The sequence below is a fragment of the Lynx canadensis genome, chromosome F2 (genome assembly GCF_007474595.2).
Source record: "Lynx canadensis isolate LIC74 chromosome F2, mLynCan4.pri.v2, whole genome shotgun sequence".
In the NCBI taxonomy this organism is placed as follows: Eukaryota; Metazoa; Chordata; class Mammalia; order Carnivora; family Felidae; genus Lynx; species Lynx canadensis.
The window spans coordinates 48,637,858-48,663,870 of record NC_044320.2 but is presented as its reverse complement, the minus strand read 5'-3'; the positions used below and the strand labels follow the sequence as shown (position 1 = coordinate 48,663,870).

At 33.9% G+C, this 26,013-nt stretch overlaps 1 protein-coding gene across 1 annotated transcript in view; it reads left to right on the top strand.

Moving 5' to 3' along the window:
- The window catches only part of CNBD1 (cyclic nucleotide binding domain containing 1), a 397,689-nt gene that overhangs the window by 28,628 nt on the left and 343,048 nt on the right, over window positions 1-26,013 (top strand). The window contains exon 3 of the mRNA XM_030304387.1: window positions 16,958-17,071. Within this exon, the coding sequence (XP_030160247.1) occupies window positions 16,958-17,071 (114 nt within the window). The remainder of the gene's footprint in view (window positions 1-16,957; window positions 17,072-26,013) is intronic.

Sequence of the window (26,013 nt, the reverse complement as noted above, 5' to 3'; positions counted from 1 at the left end):
TTTACCTTATTGCTTCCTACCCCTAGACATTTGTCATAGAGGTCAATGTTTTGAACTGAATTACACTCTTATGTTCAGTAGAAATAACTATCTTCTTCATGTCTAAAATATATATACATATATGGGTTTTCTACCTGTGTTGATTAGGAGGATAGGTACATATTTATAGTGTGTAATTTTTATTTATTTATTTTTTTAGTATTGTCTAGAGAGCTAATAATTTTTAAACATTTTTTTAAAGCAACTGTTGGTTTGACATTCCAATTTTCTTCCTGAACTGTATGCTTTGAGGATTATTTTCCTTATCAAAGTACTTTATGATCAGTCAGCTCTTTTGTTTAAAGTTAAATTTACTTGGTTATAAACACAGTAATATGGTTTAAAAGGAAATATATGTTCTCCTAAGTTTCAGACAAACAAACAAACATGAGGCTACATGTTTGCAACTGCATTTTCTTATGTGACCAATTCATGTAATTTCAGGCAAAAACCTTTAAACATGTCTGAATTGGAAATATAAGACACAAAGTTATGATGCATATGTATTTGTGCATTTGTATAAGAATAGTGTTAATCAGACAATTAGCTTTGTGACTGGGATATAGAGTTTAATATTTATTAGTGATTAATATTACTAATATATGGCCATTTAGTCTCAAATATGGATGTAGTTATACTAACTATATACTTTTTACACTTACGGAGATTATAACTCATAAATAGGTTTTAGCCTAAAGTTCATTTAAAAATTTTTTTAAAAATATTTATTTTTGAGAGAGAGACAGACAGACAGACAGAGCACAAGTGGGGGAGGGGCAGAGAGAGAGGGAGACACAGAATCTGAAGCAGGCTCCAGGCACTGAGCTGTCACCACAGAGCCTGACGTGGGGCTCAAACACATGAAATGTGAGATCATGACCTGAGCCGAAGTTGGATGCCTAACAGACTGAGCCACGCAGGCACCCCCAGCCCAAAGTTCATTTTTAATTTGACTATCTAGCATTCATCATTTCCCCGTAGACACAATATTATAGAGTCAGAGGATTGTAGAACAGAAAGTTAAGTCAGAAATCATCTGGTGGAAACTCCTTAACATACAGGTGATTAATTTTGCCTAATTTTCCCAAACTGTATCTTTTAATTTTATGCTTTAATAATAAAAAGGATGAATATTATGCCATTAAAATTATAGTCATCAATAAAAATACAAAAAAATGACATTTAATAATTGTTTCTTTCTTATTGCTTCAGGTTAAGGTAAAGTACATTAAATTAATGGAGTATTAGAAGTTGATAGAGACAATACAAATTATTTTAAAGCAGCTCCTGGACAAGGTTAAGGCTTTTAGAGTCTATTGATAATGTCTAGTTCTTCATTATAACTATTTTCATTTCAAAATATATTATCTTTCTTTTTCTTAGTGAGGGTGTTTTACTAATACATAATAATATGTTGACATACTAGACATAACCATATTTTTTGACATAAAATGAAGATATGAAGAGTTAGGCAATTTTTATTTTTAAGGAATTAAAGTGTGGATAAGAAAGGAGACAAAAAGAACTTTGAAAATATGGTTTATGATAGATAAAGGAAATTAACCAAGCTGCGATTTCACAAACATTTATCAGGAATGAAATCAATTTTTATTTTGAACAGTTTCTACTGTTCAAATGACCACAATTTGCACTGTCAATCCAGTGGTGGCAGAAAAGGTAGGCAGAGATAGACTGAATCTTGCATTTATTTTATAGGCTGTGAACACCTTGGAAGCTTGTAATTCAGGGTGTACTTATTAATGTTATTTTACCCAAAGTGCATGCGCTTATCTTCAACTGTCTAGAGCAAGATTCTCTACCTGAGGCTTTACCTTTCCCAGGGGCATATAAACGTGGACTGGGAGATGACACTTATAATAAATGGGTAGGAACTAGGCATTGTAAACAGTGTAGTGTGCAGTAAAATCCTGCACATTGTTCTATCCAAATGTCAATAACCCTCTGTGATGTTGTATTTTATAATAAGAAATATATATTTGGTCTGGTTTCTGGCAGGGAGCTCCTAAAACTGTTGAAATTTCCTAAATGATAGGGTGATAAAGGTGTCTGTTGTTATGTTAATGAGGTGGTAGTTGAGGCCACCAAGGGATTGGTTTTGAAGGAAGACCAACCACGTGTTTAAAAAGTTCAAGCTTTCAGTCCCACCCCATGACCTCCTGGGAGGGGCTAGAGTTTGAATCAATTGTTAATGGCCAGTGATTTAATCAGTCATGACTATGTAATGAAGCTTCCATAAAAACCCAGAAGCATGGGGTTTGGGGAGCTTCTGGGTTGGTTAACATGTGGTGGTGCTGATTAAATGCTGTGCCTGGAGAGGGTATGGAAGCCTTGTACCCCTTACCATATATCTTGCCCAATGCATTTGTTCCATCTGGATGTTCATCTGAATCCTTTATCACAGACTTTTATAATAATCCAATAAACATAAGTACAGTTGATCCTTGAACAACACAGGTTTGAGCTGCATGGGAAAACTTATGTGGTTTTTCTTCAAGTTTTATTTAAATTCTAGTTAGTTCATATATAGTGTAATATTAGTTTCAGATGTAGAATTTAGTGATTCATCACTTACATACAACACCCAGTGCTCATCATAACACATGCCCTCCTTAATACCCATCACTATTTAACCCATCCTTCAACCACCTCCCCTCCAGTAACCCTCAATTTGTTCTCTATAGTTGTGTCTGTTTCCTGGTTTGCCTCTCTCTATTTTTCCCCCTTATGTTCATCAGTTTTGTTTCTTAAACTCATCTGAATGAGATCATACAGCTTTTGTCTTTCTCTGATTTATTTCACTTAGCATAATACTCTAGCTCCATCCATGTTGTTGCAAATGGCAAAATTTCATTCTTTTTGATGGATATGTATTCCATTATATATATATATTTTTACCACATCTTCTTTATCCATTCATCAGTTGATGGACTCTTGGGCTCTTTCCATAATTTGCTTATTGTTGATAATGCTGCTATAAACATCAGGGTGCATGTGCCCCTTCAAATCATGATGTTTGTATCCTTTGGGTAAATACCTAGTAGTGTAATTGCTGTATTAGAGGGTAGTTCTATTTTTAACTCTTTGAGAACCTCCATACTCTTTTTAGAGTGGCTGCACTAGTTTGCATTTCCACCAACAGTGTAGAGTGTTCCCCTTTCTTTGCATCCTTGCCAACACCTGTTGTTTCCTATGTTGTTCATTTTAGCCATTGTGACAGGTGTGAGGTAATAATTCATTGTAGTTTTGATTTGCATTTGATGATGAATGATGTTAAGCATCTTTTCAAGTGTCTGTTAGCCATCTATATGTCTTCTTTGGAAAAATGTCTATTTATGTCTTCTGTCCATTTTTAACTGGATTATTAATATTTTGTGTGTTGAGTTTTATAAGTTCTTTATATATTTTGGATACTAACCCTTTATCAGATATGTCATTTGCAAATATATTCTCCCATTCTGAAAGTTTTCTTTTAGCTTTATTTGATGATTTCCTTTACTGTGCAGAAGTTTTTTTTTTTTTATCTTGATAAAGGTCCAATAGTTTATTCTTGCTTTTGTTTCCCTTGCCTCAGGAGATGTATCTAGTAAGTTGCTATGGCTGGTGTCAAAGTGGTTACTACCTGTGTTATCCCCTAAGATTTTTTTGGTTTCCCATCTTACATTTAGGTCTTTCATCTATTTTGAATTTATTTTTGTGTATGTTATAAGAAAATAGTCCAATTGCATTATTTTGCCTGTTGATGTCCAGTTTGCCCAACACCATTTGTTGAAGAGACATTCTTTTTCCCATTGGATATTCTTTCCTGCTTTATCAAAGATTAGTTAACCATATAATAGTGGGTCCATTTCTGGTTTTCAATTCTGTTCCATTGATTTATGTGTCTGTTTCTGTGCCAGTACCATACTGTTTTGATGACTACAGCTTCATAATATAACTTGAAGTGTGGAATTGTGATGCCTCCAGCTTTGCTTTCCTTTTTCAAGATTACTTTGGCTATTTAGGGTCTTTTGTGGTTCCATAACATTTTAGGATAGTTAGTTCTAGCTCTGTGAAAAATGCTATTGGTATTTTGATACAGGTTGCGTTAAATGTGTGTATTGCTTCCAATAGTATAGACATTTTAGCAATATTTGTTGTTCCACTCCATGAACATGGAATATTATTCCATTTCTTTGTGTCATCTTCAATTCCTTTCATCAGTGTTATATTGTTTTTAGAGTACAGACATTTTACCTCTTTGGTGAGATTTATTCCTAGGTATCTTATGGGTTTTGGTGAAGTTGTAAAAGGAGTTGATTCCTTTATTTCTCTTTCTGCTTCTTTGTTATTAGTGTATAGAAATGCAATAGATTTATGTATGTTGATTTTGTATCTTGTGACTTTTCTGAATTCATGTATCAATTCTAGCAATTTTTTGGTGGGGTCTTTTGGGTTTTCATATACAGTATCACGTCATTTGCAAATAGTGAAAGTTTGGTTTCTTTCTTGCTGATTTGGATGGATACCTTTTAATTCTTTTTTGTTGTCTGATTGCGGAGGCTAGGACTTCCAGTACTATGTTAAATAACAATGGTGAGAGTGGACATCTTTGTCTTGTTCTGACTGTAGAGGAAAAGCTCTCAGTTTTTTCCCATTGAGGATGATATTGGCTGTGGGTTTTTTGCATATAGCTTTTATGACATTGACATATGTTCTCTCTGTCCCTACTTTGTGGATATTTTATCATGAATGGATGTTGTACTTTGTCAAATGCTTTTTATGCATCTATTGAGAGGATCATATGGTTCTTACCTTTCTTTTATTAATGTGATGTATCATGTTGATTGTTTTATGAATATTGAACCACCCTTACAGCCCAGGAATAAGTTGCACTTGATCATGATGAATGATTCTTTAATGGACAGTTGGATTCAATTTGTTGGTATTTAATTGAGAAGTTTTGCATCCATATTCATCAAGGATATTGACCTGTAGTTGCCTTTTTTAGTGGAGTCTTTGGTTTTGGAATCAGGGCAATGCTGGCCGCATAGAATAAGTTTGGAAGTTTTCCTTACATTTCTGTTTCTTGGAACAGTTTGAGAAGAATAGGTATTAACTCATTAAATGTTTGATAGAATTCTTCTGGGAAGCCATCTGGCCTTGGACTTTTATTTGTTGGGAGATTTTTTATTGTGATTCAATTTCTTTTCTGTTTATCGATCTGTTCAAGTTTTCTATTTCTCCTTGCTTCAGTTTTGGTAGTGTATATGTTTCTAGGAATGTATCCATTTCTTCCAGATTGTCCACTTTGTTCTACCTGTGTTCTTCTCCTGTGAAATTTTTCATAATATTTTGTTATAATTGTGTGCATTTCTGTAGTGTTGGTTGTTATTTCTCCTCTCTTATTTGTGATTTTACTTGTTTGGGTCCTTTCTGGGTAGAGGTTTATAAATTTTATTAATTTTTTTCAAAGAACCAGCATCTGGTTTCATTGATCTGTTTTTTTGTTGTTGTTGTTGTTTTTTGTTTAGTTCCTATATCATTGATTTCTGCTCTAATCTTTATTATTTCCTTTATGCTGACTTTAGGCTTCATTTATTGTTCTTTTTCTAGCTCCTTTAGGTGTAATGTTAGGTTGTTTATTTGAGATTTTTCTTGCTTCTTGAAGTGGATCTGTATTGCTATATACTTCCCTCTTCTGGCTGCTTTTGCTGCATCACAGAGGTTTTGGACTTGTGTTTTCATTTTTGTTTGTTACCATGTATTTTAAATTTCTTCTTTAATTTCCTGGGTCACCCATTCTTTAGTAGCATGTTGTTTAACGTCCATGTATTTGTGATTTTTCCAAATTTTTTCTTGTGGTTGATTTCAAGTTTCATTGCATTGTGGTCTGAAAAGATACATGGTATGATCTCAATCTTTTTATACTTGTTGAGGGTTGATATGTGACCTAGTATGGGATTTATTCTGGAGAATGTCCCCTGTGCTGCTTTAGGATGAAATTTTCTGAATATATCTGTTAAGTCCATCTGGTCCAGTGTTTCCTTGTTGATTTTCTGCTTAGATGATCTATCCATTGCTGTAAGTGGGGCGTTAAATTCCCAATGACTATTGCATTATTATCAACTAATTCCTTTATGCTTGTCATAAATTGTTTTATATATTTGGGTGCTTCGATGTGGGGGGCAAAGATATTTACAATTGTTAGATCTTGCTGGATAGTATTCTTTATTATGATGTACTGCCATTCTTCATCTTTTGTTACAGTCTTTGGTTTCAAATCTAGTTAGTCTGATATAAGTATTACTCTGGTTCCTTTTGATGTCTATTTGCATGGTAAATCTATCTTCATCCCCTCTTCAAATCTATAGGTGTCTTTAGGCCTAAATTAGTCTCTTGTAGCACATACATGGGTCTTTTTTGCTTGTTTGTTTGTTTGGTTTTTATCCATTCTAACACCCTATGTCTTTTGATTGGAGCATTTGGTCCATTTACATTGAGTAAAAAATTATTGATAGAGATGTATTTAGTGACATTTTATTACTTGTTTTGTCATTGTATCTGGAGATTTTCTGTTTCTTTGTAGTGTTTGTCACTTTTTGTCTTTCCTTTCCACTCAGAGTCTCCTTTAATATTTCTTGCAGGGCTGGTTTAGTGGTCATGATCTCCTTTAGTTTTTGTTTGGAAAACTCTTTATCTCTCCTTCTATTCTGAGTGATAGCCTTGCTGGATAGAATATTCTTGGCTGTATATTTTTCCCATTCAACACGTTGAATATATCATGCCTCTCCCTTCTGACCTACCAAGTTTCTGTGGAGAGTTATGCAGCTAGTCTTATGGGTCTTCCCTTATAAGTTAGGTACTTACTTTGGGTGCTTTTTCTCCAGCAGTAGGGCAGCGTCCTCATGTCTCTATCCCAGCCAAGCCCACCTACCTCTAAAACTCCATTCTTTGAGCCTTGCTAGTTGGAAAAACTCATGAAAATCAGCTCCTCTCATTTTCCCAGCCAATGGTTTTGAGAAAGTGTTCTCCTTGTCCATATCCCTGTGTGCTCTACTATCTCTTACCTTTCTCTATGACCAGGGCTCCCTCCTCTCCTCAGTACCATGATCTATTTCTTCCTGAAACCATGTCTTGCCACTTCCTACCTTTGTCAGTATGGCCTCTTCTCTCCCTCTAGTTGTGCAGTTTGTTCTGTCAGTTCTCAAGTCAATTTATTGGGTATTCAGAATGATTTGATAGTTATCTAGCTGTGTTTAAGGGAGGAGGCAAGCCTAGGGTACTCTTACTACACTGCCATCTTAGCTCCTTCTACTTATGTGCATTTTTTTCTGATAAATATAGTACAGTACTGTAAATGTATTTTCCTTATTATTTCCTTTCTTTTCTCTAGCTTATTTTATTGTAAAAAGTTTATAATACATATAACATACAAAATATGTATTGATTGACAGTTTTGTTATCAGCAAGGCTTCTGGTAAACAGTAGCCTATTAGTAGTTAAGTTTTGGGGGAGTCAAAAGTTTTATGTGGATTTTCAACTGCGTGAGAGAGATTTGGATGGTGGGGAGAGTTGGTCCCCCTAGCCCTGTTGTAAGCTTCTATAGGAAATTAGCCAAACCTGAACTTAGAGAGAGTCACAGGAACCTGCCATTGTAGCCAAATTGGACAGAATTGTGGGTAACCTGGGGATCTTCTACACGTGATTGGCATCTGAAGTGAGATGGGATCAGTTGTGGGACTGAACCCTTAACTTACGGGATCTGAGATCTCCAGGTACTGTTAGTACTGAGTTGAATTCTCAGACACTCTGCTGGAGTCCCCAAAGTTGCTTGGTATTGTGCGGGAAACCACCTTCCACCCCCCGCATGCATTGGAGTTAGGTCCAGGAACTCACACATACATTGGAATTGGGTCCAGGAACCATAATCCCCTTAGTCTCCCATTTCTCACCCACTTAAGGAACTCTGGTCTAGAGAATGTTTCCTTAGATAAACTTCCTCAAGTTAAAGAAGTTGCTATAATCTCTAAGATGTCATTAACCCTCAAATTTTCCCTACATCTTGATTTTTTAAAATTTTCTTTTAACTTTTATTATTATTATTTGAGAGATAGAGAAAGAGTGTGAGCAGGGGAGGGGCAGAGAGAGAGGGAGACACAGAATCCAAAGCAGACTCCAGGCTCTGAGCTGCCAGAGCAGGGCCCAATGCAGGGCTCAAACTCACAAACCGTGAGATCATGACCTGAGCTGAAGTCAGAAGCTTCCCCAACTGAGCCACCGAGGCATCCCCTCTTCCCACATCTTGATTTAAGAAACAAATTCATATTCTTATGAAAACCTGCTTCTCATCTCCATTCCTTATCAATATTATCACAATTAGACTCTAAACTACCAGAGTGAAACAACCTTAGGAGTTTGGTTCACCACTGCATTTTTATTGACTATTTTGGTTCATGGCACGCAGTTGCATTCAAAACATATTTGCTGAATGTCTATCATTTACTCAGTAATCAAAGCATGCAAATCTTGCAGGCATGTTTTATTCACTTGTTTCTTTATTTCTCCATATGTTATACTTAGATTCTACTGTTCCTTTGTATTACTAATACTTGTTATTTACCTCTTATGTACTACTCAACTCTCACTCTTATTACCTCTCTCCAGGTCTACCACATTTCCAATTGGAGTTCCACTCTCAAATTTCTTCTTATCTTAATTTCTCATTGTGTACTACAAATTTCTCATTTATTTCATTCATATATTTTTAATATATCTCATTTTTTGAGTTTTATATTTACAGAAAAATTGAGTAGAAAGTAGAGTTTCCCAATGCCCTTTACTTCTCTCTCCTAGTTTCCCATATTATTAACATCGTGCTTAATAAGTATGGTATATTTCTTATAATTAATTAGTAAATATTGGTACATTATGGACTAAAGTCCATAATTACAATAAGGTTCACTGGGTTGTACATGGTAGGGTCTTTGACAGATTTTAAGGACATGTAATTATCATTACAGTATCATACAGAGTATTTTTTGCTCTAAACATCCCTTGTGTTCTCCTATTCTTTCATCCTTCCCTAATCCATGGTAACCACTGATCTTTTTGTTATTTCCATAGTTTTACTCTTTCTAGAATGCCATATACTTGGAAAAATAGTGTGTAGCCTTTTCAAATTGATTTATTTCTCTTCACTGATGCATTTAATGTTCCTTCTTGTTTTTTCATGACATGATAGCTCATTTCCTTTTGACATTGAAAAATATTCATTGTATGGATGTAATACAGTTTGTTTCTCTATTCAGTTGAAGAATGTTTTGGTTGCTTCCAAGTTTTAGCAATTATGAATAAAGCTGTTATAAATATTCATGTACAGGTGTGTGTGTGTGTGTGTGTGTGTGTGTGTGTGTGTGTGAATGTTAAGTTTTCAACTCACCTGGGTAAATACCAAAGAGTGCAGTTGCTGTATTATATGAGTATTGTTAGTTTTGTAAGAAACCACCAAACTGTCTTCCAAAGTGTCTATAACACTGTATTTCCATAGCAATGAATGAGAGCTCCTATTGCTTCACAACCTTGACAGCAGTTTGTGTTGTCAGTGTTCTGAATTTTAGCCATTGTAGTAAGTGTGTAGTGATTATCTTGTTATTTTAATTTGCATGTTTCTGATGACATATAGGGAGAATCTTTTCATATGCTAATGTTCTTCTTTGTGAGGTGTCTGTTCATATCTTGTACAATTTTTAATAGGGTTCTTTGTTTTCTTATTGTTGATTTTTAAGGGTTATTTTTATATTTTGGATACCAATCCTTTATCAAATAGGTGTTTTGCAAATATTTTCTCCCAGCATGTGTATTGTCATTTCATTTACATGATAGTGTCTTTTTGCAAGCAGAAGTTTTAAATGCTAATAAAGTTTAACTTATTAATTTTTCTTTTCATGAATGATATTTTTGATGTGCAATCTAAGAAGCTATTGCCAAACCCAAGGTCACCTAGATTATTTTTCTATGTTATTTTCTACAAGTTTTATACTTATTTCACGTTTAGGCCTGTGATCCATTTTAGGTTAATTTTGTGAAGACTGTAAAGTCTGTGTCCCCCTGCACTTTTTTTTTTCCAGACAGATGTCCAGTTACAGCATAATTAAAAAATGTATATATCCTTGGGGCACCTGGGCGGCTCAGTTAAGCATCCAACTCTTGGTTTTGGCTCAGATCATGATCTCGCGGTTTGTGAGATCAAGCCCCATGTCTGGCTTTGTGCTGAGTGTGGAACCTGCTTGAGATTTTCTCTCTCCCTCTCTCTCTGCCCATCCCCTGCTTGCATGCATGCTCTCTCCCTCTTAAAATAAATAAATAAACTTAAAAAAAGAAAAGAAAAAAGAATTACCCTGTCTGTATTGAACTGCCTTTGCTCCTTTGTCAAAGAGCATTTGATTGTATACATGTGGGTCTATTTTGAGGCTTGCTATTGTGTTTCATTGATCTTTTTGTCTACTCTTTTTGCCAATATTATTTCCCTGAATGTTTGGGAATTTCTACAAATATGTCTTCAAATTTAATTTCTTATTCAACTCTCTCTAATTTGATCTTTAACATATTCATTGAGTTCTTCATATTATAATCATTTTAATGATTATAATTTTAATTTTGAGAAGTTCTACCAAGTTCTCTTTTCAAATTTGCCTGGTCATTCGTGATAATCTTTTGTTATGGATCATGATTGTTATTCTACCTTTATTTCTACAAATATTTTATATTGTTCTATATTCTATATCTAACATACCAGGATTATAGTGTTTAACAGTATAAATCTAATGCTCCCTTCATGGTAACTTGTCTTTGCACATAAAATTTCTATGAACGTTTTGCTTATTCTTAACATATGATAACATAAGACCTAAATTGTGGATAATTTCCCCCAGGGAGAATTTATAACTGTCTCTTCTTAGAACCAGAGTATACCAAGAAACTGGGATTACTTCATTCTCCTTCAAAAATCTTTCTCCAAAGCAAATTTCTCAAGCTGAGCTACCCTCTTTTTTCCTGGGTCAAGGTACATTTTTCTCTCAGCAGTGCTCTTATCAGTGCCCTCCTCACAACCCTACCCCTTTGTCTGCTTCATGCTCACATCTTAGGTACCTATTCAACTCACTTTAATTTCTTTTTTTTTTTTCTTTTGCAATGTGATGGTTTTTGGAGATCTCAATATCTCAATTATTTTCTTCTTGTGAGACCAACAATGCAACAGAAAATTCTTTGTGCATGATATGTGCAACAACAGAGTTCTTCAGAGAATCAAGACTGCCATGATGTAGTAACTGAAGATTTTTCTTTCTAAGATGTGATGTTCTACACTATAAGATGAATGCCAGATATTTTCTCTTTAATAGTTCTCTTCCAATGATGTAAAAGATTCAGAATCATTGGCTAAGTCCTTTTCAATAAAGAAGTCTCTCTCATGGCTAGACAATTTTAGTTTTGACATTAACTTGAGAACTTCATATGTATTTGCTAAAGAAGGATTTAAAGTTGACTCAAATTCTTGTTCTTTTTTCACTGAAAATGGAGTTTATATATCTATATTTTTAATAAAATAAAAAATGTGTTACTATATGCTATATATTCTGTACTTAGATTTATATTAACAGTTATTATTTTTACATGGCTAATACATTATAAAAAATGGGCCATGGATTTGCATTTATTTTTTCTAACTACTACAGTAATCCTAAAGATAGGTAGTTCTTTTCTAGAAATAAATAAATGAGAAGATGAAATAGTTTGTAAAAGATAAACCACAACATCAGGTTACATGCTAATCAGATATTTGTTCTGAAAATAGGGTAAGTAAAATTTTTTGACAGATCAATATCCCTGTAAAAGGTTAGGTTCAGTCTTCAAGTCATATCTTTGCAGTTGGCTTTGTCAAAATAGATCTTTTAATTTTTCTTTAGGAACTTTATGAAAATAAAAAGGGGTTGATCTTTATGATTAATATATCTGCTAATCAATTATAGTGGCATGTGGAACTCCTTTGAAAAACTAATCAAATAATTTTGACACCATGGAGTCACTCGTAATGAGCTTTATCCATAGATAAGAAAGATGATCAAATGAATTCATAACTAGAGACCACATTTCCAAAATATTTAAAATTAAGTCTGGAGAAAACTGAACTGCATGACACTTTATAGTGGCATTATCTAAAGACTGCTGATTGATTGATCTTTTCATTTAGTAGCCAGGGCATTTTAAATACATTGGCCTTATTATGTAGCATTTTTCTTCTTTCTTTAATTTTGTAATAAAATAATAAAAGCCATTATATACAAGGTAATATATAATAAAATAAATATATACATTATATATAATGTATAATAGTATATTATATCTATATTTTTATGTATATATATAAAAGGAACTTAATTATTATCAAATTGTACCTCTGCTTTCTTCTAGTTTGCAAGAATAACATTCACATTTTTTCAATTTTCATCACATAAATGAATAGATGCTACAATACTTATAAGACAAATTTAGGAAGAAAAAATCTATGAGTGGTTGAATAGATCCAACCTTTATGGCTCGTTTTAACTAATTTAAAATAAAAAAATGTAAACTGCCTTAGGGAAGCCACATAAATATAATTAATCAATAAGTATTTTATTAAAAGTATATTATGTTCCCAGACTTGTAAGCAAAACTGAATGGGATACAGAAGATATAACTAGTTAGGGAAATCTAGCCATTATAGACAAACCCTAAATCTCAGTGGTATAACACAACAGAAATTTCTTTCTTTCTCACATCAAGCCCTATAGGGTTATATTTGATTGGTAGGCTGTTCTGGTTTAGGAACTCAGGCCTCTTTCAAACTTTTGTTCTTTCATCTTTGTGTTTTTCAAGTTTAACCTGCTAATTTGCTTCAAGCTGGAAAGGAAAAAGACATAGAGAATCTTTTATAGAAGGGTTTTTTGGTGAGATTGGGGGCAGATTTCGATGGGCCTGGTCTGGAAATGGTGCACATCACTCCCACCCTCTCTTCCATGTTCCTTTGGCTAGAACTTAGCCATGTGACTGTATCTAAGTGCAAAAGAAGTTGGGAAATGTAGGTTAGCCCTGTACCCAGGAAGAAAGGGACATGGTTTGTTGTAGCATAGGGAAGTTTTTAAGATAGATATAAAATAATTGAATATTAAACATTGAATTATTATTATTTAGACATGTATCTATCATTCAGTACATAAGCAAGGAAAGCATATAAAGCTTAAATGACTTTAATACTTTCAATACCTTAACACTTTTTACTTGATATAAACTAGAAAATTTAGTACACAAACAAAGGTCATTTTGATCCCAAGACTAGGGTTCTTTTATTTCTTTTCTTTTTTTTTTAACATTTATTCATTTTTTGAGAGTGAGACAGAGCATGAGCAGGGGAGGGGCAGAGAGAGAGGGAAACACAGAATCTGAAGCAGGCTCCAGGCTCTGAGCTGTCAGTGCAGGGCCTGACGTGGGGCTCGAACTCACGGACCGTGAGATCATGACCTGAGCTGAAGTCAGATGCTCAACCAACTGAGCCACCCAGGTGCCCCATAGGGTTCTTTTATTTCTTATTGTAGGCACAGTCTAGTAGAGGAGGCAAAAAGTAACTACTTGTCATGCAGTTAGGGAACCCTGCCAAGGCCATTAACTGGTACCCCTGTCCCCTGGCCTGGGATAGTGTAATTCATGTAGAACTAAAATATTATTTTGATTGATTCACACAGTAATTTAAAATTTTTCTAAAGTATGTTACAGTCTTATTCTGCTCAGGCTGACATAATACTGTAGGTTGTCTTAAATAACAGAAATTTATTTCTCACAGATCTAGAAGACGGGAAGTCCAAGATCAAGGTGCCAGTTGTTTCATTTCTGACTAGAGCTGTCTTCCTAGCGTGCAGATAGCTGCCTTTTTGTCGTGTCCTCTTACGGCCTTTACTTGGTGTGTGCATGTGGAGAGAGAGATCTTTCTCTCTTCCCCTTCTTACAAGACCACCAGTCCTAACAGATTAGGTCCCTGCCCTCAAGATCTCATATAACTTTAATTACCTCCTAATAGCTTTATCTCCAGTTACAGTCACATTGGCAGATAGGGCTTCAACATATGAATATGGGGAAGGGGGAGGAACACAATTCAATCTACAGCAGTTGCTAATATTTAAAAATAAAAATTTCACATGAGAGTTCAAATTTCTGGTTTATGTAAAAATTTTAAAAAATGAAAACCTGTAGGATCTGGCCATTTTAGACTTCTCTTATGACATGACAGATGAGAGAGAGAGAGAGAGAGAGAGAGAGAGAGAGAGAGAGAGGGAGAGAGAGAGGTTGTGGCTTTCTCTTTGTGGGCATTATTTCCAGTTTGGCACACACCCCACCTTTTAATACCTACTTGGCTATTGTAAGCATCCTGAAAGTGCTCTAGAGTTCTGGTGTGTAAATCTATAGGTTTTGTATGTATTTCCCCTTCATCTGAGGAAACTGGGGTTTCTCTGCAGGTGAGTTTCCTTGCAGGTGAGCTTCAATAAAGTAGAGAATTTTGTCCATAGAGTGCTTACTCATAGCTTAGGAAATTATGTGGACAGTTTTCAAGTGTCAAATAGTTATTTGGATCCATGGTCTACTTTCTGACTCTGCCATAATTCTTAATCTTTCTGTATCCCTGGATTTCTAATTATATTTATACCATTTCTCCTAATCTACTTCTCTTATGCGTATTTAGAGGCATTTATTTGCATACTTCACATAGTTTTAGACAATAATGCAACCTACTGAACACACAGAACTATATGTTTTTATTTCAAAAGAGACTCAGAATAGGCATATACTGCCAGATTACATTTTGTGATGTAGAGTATACATCATAGCAGCATAGAGCACTTAGGTCCTCATTTTGAAAATTATATCATGCCTAGTTCTAGCATTTGTCTTTTCCATTTCAACCTTCCACATTTTTCACTTCTTGAAGATACTAACTTGGAGACAGATCATAAACACTGGTCCATGTACATCAGCTACCACACATTGAAAATTCTCAAGGATTAGATTAAGCAGGCAGTTCAGTCATAGACATGGAAAATGACAAGAGTGAAGGTCTTAGCATTTTGATGTAAGCTTCTTAGCCACTCCAAAGATGGTCTGTCCAGATCACAGATTGGAGTAAGGTTCCAAGTCTTATAGCATGGGCTCCGTGTAGACAAAGGAAAGAGGCCATAATTTTGTACTTCATGGGCCTCAATTTCTTTATCTACCAAATGAGGATGATAGGAATATCAGCTGATATAGTTGTGTAAGGATAAATTATATGTTACATGTAAACTGCCTAGAATAGTGACTGACACTTAGTATTAACTAACATGTTTTATTGTTTAGGGAGCAGTGTATCCAAAAAGGTAAGACAATGGGTTTTAAAGTCAATATAGTTTTCATTTGTACCCTGTGTCCTCCACTTACTAGTTATATAAATTAAGTTTGCAGTTTCTTTATGTGTAGAATGGGCAATAAAGAATAGCAACTTTATCAGGTTGTGTAAATATGTAATGAGACAAAAATAGTGTGAAGATTTTAGCCCAATTGTTTGGCCTATAACAAGCACCTAATGTTTTACAAGTAGATGTGTAAAATAGATGAATGTAGAATGTGAATTCTAAATTGGGGGAAAAAAAGATCTTGGAGAAGCTTCTAATGATATGTGACTGGATTTAAAATATATTAGATTCTTGCTTCATGTATCTCTGTAGTGTAAGATTAGGCATGAAAATGCTTAATGTCATATTAAATCAAATTCACTTTGCACTATTTGAGTTAATTAAGTTAAATTAACTTACATAACATTCTTAAAGTATGTAGTATTTGTTTTGTGTAAAGAATTAATATGGCATTTTAGGAAACTTTGGCCAGGAGAAAAAAAGCTGTTATAAATATTTTATAATGTGTTGCTATTATTTACACTGACAATGAAATAAAAGATTTCTCAAGTATTTTTATATTCATTGCCATGAGGCAAATATTGATAAAGATGTTTGTCAGTGTTCGTTTTTAAGTATGATCATTTTTGATAATTATTGAAATAAGCTGTCAAGATGAATGCTTAGCATTTAAAAAAACTGATCAATTTTTCATGGTGGTTGTCAATTGAAAATTGAATGAAGCAGATTTTCCAGAAACAAACGTCATTACCTGACACTGAATGATAATTTACTATATCCTGTGGATTATTGGCATTTTTATATTTGCAGTGGGTTGAAATCTGGCTACAAATAGGAATCCCCTGGAGAAGGATATTTAAAATAGGCCCATGCAGACCTCTAGACTTGGAGATCTTTCTTCAGAAAGATAGGATAGAAAACCGTACTTCTAAAAAGCATCCCAGATGATTCTACTGATCTTGTGGATTGGGAAATGCTGATCTTTTGCTCTAACATATCTTTATTCCAGTTCTAAAAACAGTACATGAGATTTTCATAAATCATTGCAAAGATTCAGATAAATATACTTTTTGGTGATGTATATGTGACCTCTATGTGAATTATTTTGGAGGAATTTTAATTATGTGGCATATTTTATGTAAGGGTTTAATCAATTACAGAAATAAAACTTTTAAGAAGGCTGAACTTAAAAATTAAATTTTTGACATTGACATTCCCATAAATCTAATATTCATAAAATATTTCTTACTGAGGCACACTATGAACAATTTTTATAGTGGATCTTTTTAAAGCACAGAATGTTTATGTTTCATATTTTTGTCATTTGTTTTTTTAGGCTAAATAGTATAGACTTAAGTTGTATGTATTGAGTCAAAAATCTTTCCTTGGAAACTATTATCTTATGACACTTAAAATTTAATTTGTCTCTCTTATTTTTAAAGCCAGAGTTCTTACAGTATCCTGTCAGCTCACAATATGTTTATAAAGCAATATCCTAAAATATTCCTGAAGAAAAAAACCAGACTGCCTAAACTCTTCAAACAAGAGGAAAAAAGGTAATGATGTCTTCTTTTGGAAACAAGGTTGATGTGCATATGCATTAAAAAACAAATGGAGCTCAAATAATGAAAGTATTTAATCTGTTTCCAGCACTCCATGCTAGGGAGCAGCCAAGAAAATGAAGTTTGGTAGGGAAGAGTAAATTTACACAATGACTTTGGAGGAATTTTAATTATATGGTATGATGATTGGGACTAATAAGCGTATGTTGCTCCTTTAGTTTTATCATTAAAAAGAATAAGCAACTAGCCTTATATAATAAACATAATAAAAGAAAATGCTATTAGGAATGCGAAAGATAATACAATAAATGATACAAAGAAAACTAGGAAAATTATAAATTATGATAGAGTTATATAACTTGAGGCTAATTTGATAATCTAGATGTTATTGATTAATTTCTAAAAAAAGCGCTACTAAATTTATTCAAGGAGATAGAAATTAAAAATATAATATGGTATAAATAGAAATTGTAAAAAGTACCCTTCAAAAGTATAATTTGGAGCAAAAAAGAACAAAAGCAAAAATTAAAAACCCATAGCCCAAGTGATATCACTAGAAGTTCCTTTCAAATGTCCAAGAAAAGCTAAAATTTCTGTGCAATTTAGTTTTTCCATAGTGTAAAAAATAAAAAGTAGTTTGTGATTTTGCCTTGTATCCATAACTCTGATATCAAAATTTAGCAAGAATAAAAGCCCCTGTGTGGTTTGGTTGGTTGAGCATGCCAAACTTGACTTAGGCTCAGGTCATGATCCCGCACTTCATGGAATAGAGCCCCACATGGGGCTCTGTGCTGACAGTGCAGAAGTTCTCTCCCCTGACAATGCAGACAGTACCTGCTTGGAATTCTCTCTCTCCCTCTCTGTCTCTGCCCCTCCCCAGCTCACATGCATGCACTTTCTCTCTCTCAAAAAAAAAATAAACATCTAAAAAATTTTAACAAAAGTAACATAAATAAGAAATACTAATTTTAATTATCATGTAGGGAAATATACATAATGAAATATTAGCAAGTGAAATAATGCAATAGTGTATTAGATGTGTACATCATGGTTATATTGGTTTCATCTCATGAACTTAAAGTTCATCATTAGAAAATCTATTATTACAATTTTATACTACTAGTAGTTCAAGAAGAAATGTTGAAAAGGTATTTGATGTAATTCAATATGTCTCATAGTAAAATTAAAATCATGCTTTTACTTGTAATTTGTGCAGTATGTGACTATTAAAAACTACAAAACATTTATATTTTAAGCCAGAAAGAAACTCCTTTAAAGTAGCAATAAAAATACCTTAAATGGAATTAAAATTACATTCATGAAATATATTAAATTATGAATCTCTAAGCTTAGCTTACACTGGCCCTTGGTAATGTGATGAATCCACATAGGCTTGGATGGTGGGACTAGAGCTCAGGTAATTCAGAGAAGCTTTTGGCAGAAAATAATTGATGAGAAAACATGAATCTTAGCAAACACTAAATACCAACACTATTAAAATTATTCATGAATAACATTTACCCATTATCATTGCCATATTCAACACTCTGTCATTCACTTAATGTAAATGTCATGTGACAGATACAACAGCAAGGCTTTGAAGAATGACATGAGCCTTGTTTGGGACATCTGGTGAGAATTCCTTATGTCAGGGCATTTGCTAAATATCGAAGTGCAAGGAGAGTAGAAGAAATGCTTCATATAACCATTAACTCCACTTGGAGCAGTGCCCCATAAATGAAAATAAATGGAAGACCTGGCTGGAACATAGATCAAAGATGACTCAGTACTATGACAGTTGTCTAAATTTATTTTATTTATGAATCAACTAGAGAGAAGGTAATTTTTTGACATATTGACAGGTATTAGATATCAAATCTGCAATATTTCTTTTAAAAAAGCACTGAATTTTGACTCACACAACTTGGATCTGAGTTTCTGTTTTGTCCAAGTGTAACAGCATGACTTGGGAATAGCCTCTGAACATTGCTCTGTTTTTACCTCGGTAAAGAAGAGAATATTAATATCCCACATTAATAGCTCATTTCAGAGTTATGCGTGGAAAGAACTTTTAAATTGTACTAGCTTTTATTATTATCATGGACTATAGATATAGGCAGTGAGGATGTTTTGTATAGATGTATAACATCTGTCAAGAAATTCTGCCACTTTTCAAATAGGTTAATCAACAACAGCAACAATAACAAATTAATACACATAATAGTAACAGTAACAAATTGCTGCATCTTCGCTTAAACAAATTTAATATTCACCCTTTTAAACAAGAAATGACAGACTTAAATTATTTTTTAATTGAAGTATAGTTGATGCATAATGTTACAATAGTTTTAGATGTACAACATATTCAGTAACTGTACATTTTACTATACTCACCACAAGTGTAGCTACCATCTGTCATCATACAATGCTATTACAGTACCATTGACCACATTCCCTATGCTATACCTTTCATCCCCATCCCTTATTCATTCCATAACTGGAAGCCTATATGTCCCATTCTCCTTCACCCATTTTGCCCACCTCCCACCCACATCCCCTCTGGAAGTCACCAGTTTGCTCTCTGTGTTTATGGGTCTCTTTTGCTTGTTTATTCATTTGTTTTGTTGTTTAAATTCCATATATAAATGAAATCATATGATATTTGTCTTTCTATGTCTGAGTTATTTCACTTGACAAAATACCTTCTGGGGTGGTTCATGTTGTTGAAAATGGCAAGATCTCATTCTTTTTTTATGGCTAATATTCATTCCATTGTATATATACCACATCTTCTTTATGCATTCGATAGATGGACACTTTGGGTTGCTTCTGTATCTTGGTTGTTATAAATAATGCTGCAATAAACTTAGGGGTGCATATATCTTTTGAATTAATGTTTTTGTTTCTTTGGGTAGTGGAATTACTGAATTGTATGGTATTTCTATTTTCAGTTTTTCAAGGAAACTCCATACTGTTTTTCACAGCAGCTGTACCAATTTATGTCCCCATCAACAGTGCATGAAGTTTCTTTTTTCTCTACATCCTCCTTAACAGTTATTTCTTGGAGAAGACAGACTTTTAATCAGTACGCCTTTATATCAGTTCATTTCTGGAGGAAAAGAAGGTTTAAGGAAATGATAGTAATTGAGAAAACTATTCCACAGAATTGTGGAAATCTATGTTGAAGATATATTTATTAAATAAGCAACTTTTGGGGGGGAGAGTAGGAACTCACGTATTATAAGGAAGCTTGTATTCTTATTTGACTTTTATAAATCATTTGACTTACTTTTTTGGATAGTAAGCCTAGAGACAATTTGATTTTTTTTTCTTTTAGAGAATGAATAAAAATGACTAAACTGCAGCTTTTCTATTGGGACATTTTACTCCACATTTTTAACCATTTATTCATTTGTCTGTGGGCTTATTGTTAAACTGCAAAGTTGTGTATGGGCTTTGGCTACAATATACTTGTCTCATTAAATTTAGCAGCAATCAATCACATGTTGCCCTTAATATGCAGGGTGTGGCGTTTTAGACTCTCTTGATATATTTTTACTCAGGACATTTTAATGAAGTCCAATAAGTATCTATTATCCTAAAAGATTTAATTCTAATTAGGCATAGGATCAAAAAAGGATGAAGAGAAGGGAGTAACTTGCTCTGTTTAGAAGGAGTTTCTAGGTTTATAACTTATAACAGATTATAACAGGTTTATAACCAGGTAATGGTAATGTTTAGCAAACCATCTTAACTTAGCTTGTGTTATATAACTTAAAACTGAATAAACCTGGTAAGAGTAAAAGGATGTTGGCAATGTGCTATACTGTGCTTCCTGTCCACCAGCCCTGGGGTCTCACTAAGAGTATCCTTCAATGTGCTAAAGGCATCCTGACTGGAAGGGTCTTCAGGGATATTTCTCATGGTTCCAGAAGTAAGTATGCTCAGTTGGCCAAATTACCTATTTCTCCAAAAGCTGTCAAAGCATGTTTTGTGCAAAGATTTGATGCTTCAGTTTGGACTTCAGATTCTAAAGAGACTAGGACATTTCAGCTGCTTGAATTGAAGCTCAAAATTTTACTTCTACATCTAAAAGCAGCAGTAACATGTACTTTTGATCTGGGTTAAAATGATGTGGAACTTCTCTGTAATATATATATTTTTTTCCGAAACACATTTTAAAATAATTATTAGGTATAGTACACATTGTACCTTGATGGATTACAAATTCTCTCTAAAAGTGTAAGTGCAGAAAATGCTGGAAAATAAAGATGAATATTTGGAGTTGAAGCAACTAAAAACCTAGAGCAAATGGATTCTGATAGACTGACTTTAAAAAAATCTCTGCAAAATTACTTTCTTAGCTTGTGTTCTTTCGAGATTTGGACTCAATTTCATTCTCTAGCATTGTGAAAATTACCCATGTGCTATAGCTACAGCTAAGTAGTGCTTATTTCATGCTAGCTTGAATCTGGCCTCAGGGTAATTAACCACAGGGTATTTGAAAACTATGTATTTAACGTTAGAACAAAGGAAACTATCCTTTTCGTGATTATAAAACCCTTATTTTGTCTGAAGTTCTGAGGTCTATTGAATGAGATGCTCCTTGTGTGTTTTTTTTTTTTTAAGTCAGAACCGTAATAATTCTGTTTTACTATTTTTCCCTAAAAATAAATGCAAAAATTTACATCATCTAGGAAGAAACCTTATAATAATGCTTTATCATTTGTTTATTCATTTAAATAATATGTACTGAGTATTGACCGTGTTAAGTGCAAGTCTCGCAGGGTCTCATATTCAGAAGGTATGGCTCTGACAGGCACTAAGAGGTAATAAATAATGTGTAATAAGTGTCAGCGGTGACAAAGTGCGGGGGTGGGCAGTTTGCATTGAGAGTGCTTGTGTTAATGGCAGACGATGTACTAGAAGATCAAGGCAAGAATCCCTGAGGAAGGGATGTTGAAGTTCAAGGATAAGTAAGAGTTAGCTAGGAGAAGAAGGAAAAGAGTCCTTGAGACAAAAACAAAACAAAACAAAAGAAAACCAAAAACCCCCCCAAATTCATGTGATGGTCTTCACCATTATTATCCAAGTGCTGGTAAGGCTATTTTGGCTGATACAGTAATTGCCCAGTTTAGTAGTTGCCACTAGAAAGTTTTGGGAAAATTTTTTTTCAAAATATTTAGATAATTTCTTCCATATATGTCAACATGGGAGTGGTGATGGCTTGCAGTGCAGGAGAAGAAGAAAGAAAAAGAGGGAAAGAAAGAGAGAAAGAAAGAGAGGAAAGAAAGAAAGAGAAAGAAGAAAGAAAGAAAATAAAGAGGAGAGAAGAAAGAAGAAAGAAGAAAATAAAGAGGAGAAAGAAAGAAAGAAGAAAAAGAAAAGACAAGACAAGAAAAGAAAGAGGAGAGAAAGAAAGAAAGAAAGGCGAAGGAAGGAAGGAAGGAAGGAACGAAGGAAGGAAGGAAGGAAGGAACAAAAGGAAAGAAAGAAAAGGACAGAAGAAAAGAAAAAGGAAAGAAGGAAGGGAGGAAGAGAGGAAGAAAGGAAAAGGAAAAAAGGAACAAGGGAGAAAGGCAAGGACAAAGTGCAGGACTGTCATGCTAGTTTATGAAAGCAATATTTGGACCTTTGAGAGAATTTTCGGAAGGAAAGGGAAGGGAAATTTATAGAAATCTAACTGGTTGCCTCAGCCATGGTCTGATGTCTTTTGTGGCCCAAATTAAATCATTTGCTATGACATAAAAATGAAACCCTGGATGGCCTGGGGCATTACTGTAGCAAAATGGTGGCAATTTGTAGAAATTGCCTAAGTGCATAGGATTTCCCTGTGTTAGAGTGAACTGTTATAAGAAAGTTTCAAGTCTTGAGTTGGAAAAAAAATGCCATTCCATGTTTACAACTACCACTGAGGAATGGTAGACTATTCTAAAAGGAAGGCCCTTTTATCACACTTTCTTCCTATGGTTTTGGTTGGAATTGTCGAGGAATAGGTGTTGAACTGTTCTGACTTGAGTAGAACTATTCTAACTTGGAGTTGTGGAGCTATCCAGGGGTGAGGAAAGGCAGAGAAAACAAGAGGCAGACAAGAAGCAGGAGGAGCCAGGAAATAATTGGAGAAATGTGCACTGAGTGAGGAGAAACCATTTGTCCTAGGCATGGGGTTGAGGATATTTAAGAAAAGAAAACTCTTATTAATGTATTTTAAGTATGTTGGGCTATATGTGATACAGCATCTCTTTAGGATAACCCCAGTATCTGATGAACTCTATTGCACTTACAAATGCTCTAAATATTTGGTTTAGTTTAGTTTAGTTTGGTTGAGGAAATATAGGCAAAGTTGGTTTTATTTCTGGATAAACAAGACATGGAGTAGAGTATTTAAGGAAGAAACACAGTGGCAGAGGTAACATCAGAATGTCATCTGGATAAATGTTGAAATCTTAAGGAGAGGTTTGTACTTCCATGGATTTGCGTGGAACCTTATCTAGATTTTAAGAGGCCAGTAGATCCCAGTGGGCATAATTTTAATTGCATGGAATTCCTGACCAACACCCTACCCTGATAATGGAAAAATGTGATACCATCAGTTAAGAGATAGGTAGTGAACATGGTGCAATTATGAGTTCCGCTGGAGGAGTATTATAAATGCTGCTGCATTTTCTTATAGATTCCATTTCTGTAAGGGGAAAAAGGCGTCTTTGATTCAAAGGGAATCAGTTCTAGGTTTAAAAGCCTATAGTTGAAAATTTGGAGCTTCTTCCATATTGTGTACTATTGGTGGCAAGAAATTTGCTTCCCTGTCTCCAAATTTGCCCTTCCGTTCTCCAAAACGAGATGCTTCATTCATTACTTAAATTACCCAATGAGGCTAAGGTCTCTTCAAGGACATAACTATGAAATCAGGAAGAGAAAGTCTAAAATTTACAAGCTACGTTTTCTCTGAATTTAATTATTTTCTTTAATAAATTAAGTCCAGCTTGAGTGACAATATAGCTAAATGATGTTTTATTATTGTTTCTCAATAGTCAGTAATCATCAATTCCAATACAAAGGTCAGGTAGAGAGCTTTGGTACTAAAGCAAGGTTGTCTATAGAATATGGAAATGGGGATGGAAAAGAAAATAGATAAAAGCCATTAAGATGAGTGTGTAAGAGCTAAACAAAGCTAATTTAAGAATGCTGAGGGGACACCTGGATGGCTCAGTCGGTTAAGCATCCGACTTTAGTTCAGGTCATGATCTCACAGTTCGTGGGTTTGAGCCCCACGTTGGGCTCTGTGCTGACTGCTCAGTGCCTGGAGACTGCTTCAGATTCTGGGTCTCCCTCTCTTTCTGCCCCTTCCCCTGCTCATGCTCTGTCTCTCAAAAATAAGTAAACATTGAAAAAAATTTTTAAAAAGAAAAGAATGCTGAGGAAAATTAAGGATCAGTAAATATATGTTATTTTATAGCATATATTTTATAAATATATGTTAATATATTGTTATAGTCAAGGTTGTCTTTAGATATCCCAACTTTTTAAATTTGGGCATCTTTAATATCAGTTAATATTCAGTAGGTAAATAATCCTTTTGAAATAATTTGACTTTCTTGCATTTTCATATAGCTTGTCATATATTAATGGAAAATGTATTGCTGCTTTATAGCATAGAATACAGGTTAAGTCCAATCAACTGTTCATGTTTAACTGTGGATTTTCTATTGTTTTTTGGGAATGAAAAGAGGAGACTCTGTATTTGGCATAGACATTTATCTAATAGAAACCAGGGAAATATTGCTTACCTCTCTAACCTTAAAATATTCTTCTTATATAATAAGAGATGACAGGATTCCAATATTTGCTGTCAAGAGTATATAAAAGAATTTGCCTTTGAATCCTCAATTTTAACTTTGGATATGTTGGCAATGTGTGGGACAAAGTCAGCACTCTTGCTCAATATAAGACAAAGCTTGCAACTTACAAATGTACATCCTGGGGCTGGAATTCACCCATAATTATTTCCTGGTTTTTCCTGGTTTGGCACCAGTGATAAGTAAGCTAAGCTTAACAAATGGAGTTAATGCAGTAAATAAACTTAAAGTGGTTGTATTTATTTGTATTTTCATGAGTCAGGCTGACTTCAGAGTCTAAAAAAAAGGATTGAAGAGACCTATAGCAAACATCTTAAGAAAGTTCCTATATATATTTTATGTATTATATATGTATACATATATATTATATATATACATATATATTATATATATGTATATATATATATATATATATATATATATATAGGATACATATATTATATATATATTACTCTGACTCTAACCACTACCTAGTAAAATTTATATGGATTTACAAAAAAGTGGGGGAGGGGGATACAGAAAGATTTGGGGGACTAATTTTAAAAAGTTTGTGAGAGCTAGAATACAAGAATACATAGATGGCAATGTGTTGTGATGGCCTCTGGACTAGTCAGATCTGGGTTTGAATTTCAGTTCTGCAATTTGGTAATTGTATTACTTTAAGATTATCTAAAATTTTGAATCTTAGTCTCTTTATCTATAATTGAGACATATGTATCTATAATTGATACATACTCTATAGTCATGTTGGAGGATTGAATGAGATAATGTGCACTAAATTTTATTTTATTTTGCTTGTTAGTGGTGCTAATCCCTATCACCTGAATTTACTGGGGCTTTTTAAAAAAATCTTTAATATGGCCAATTTAAAAACAATGACATCAATAAAAACTATTATTTTACACTATGAATAATTCTTTTACTAATGCATGATTGTGTAATATACATTGGTCCTTTGGAAAATGGTTCACTAGGTTATATAGATCTTGCAAATGTTAACATGTTTTCTTATGTAATGTATAAAGATCACAGTTTTTTTAATTTATATATTTTTTTACCTTAGAGAGAGAGAAAGCACAA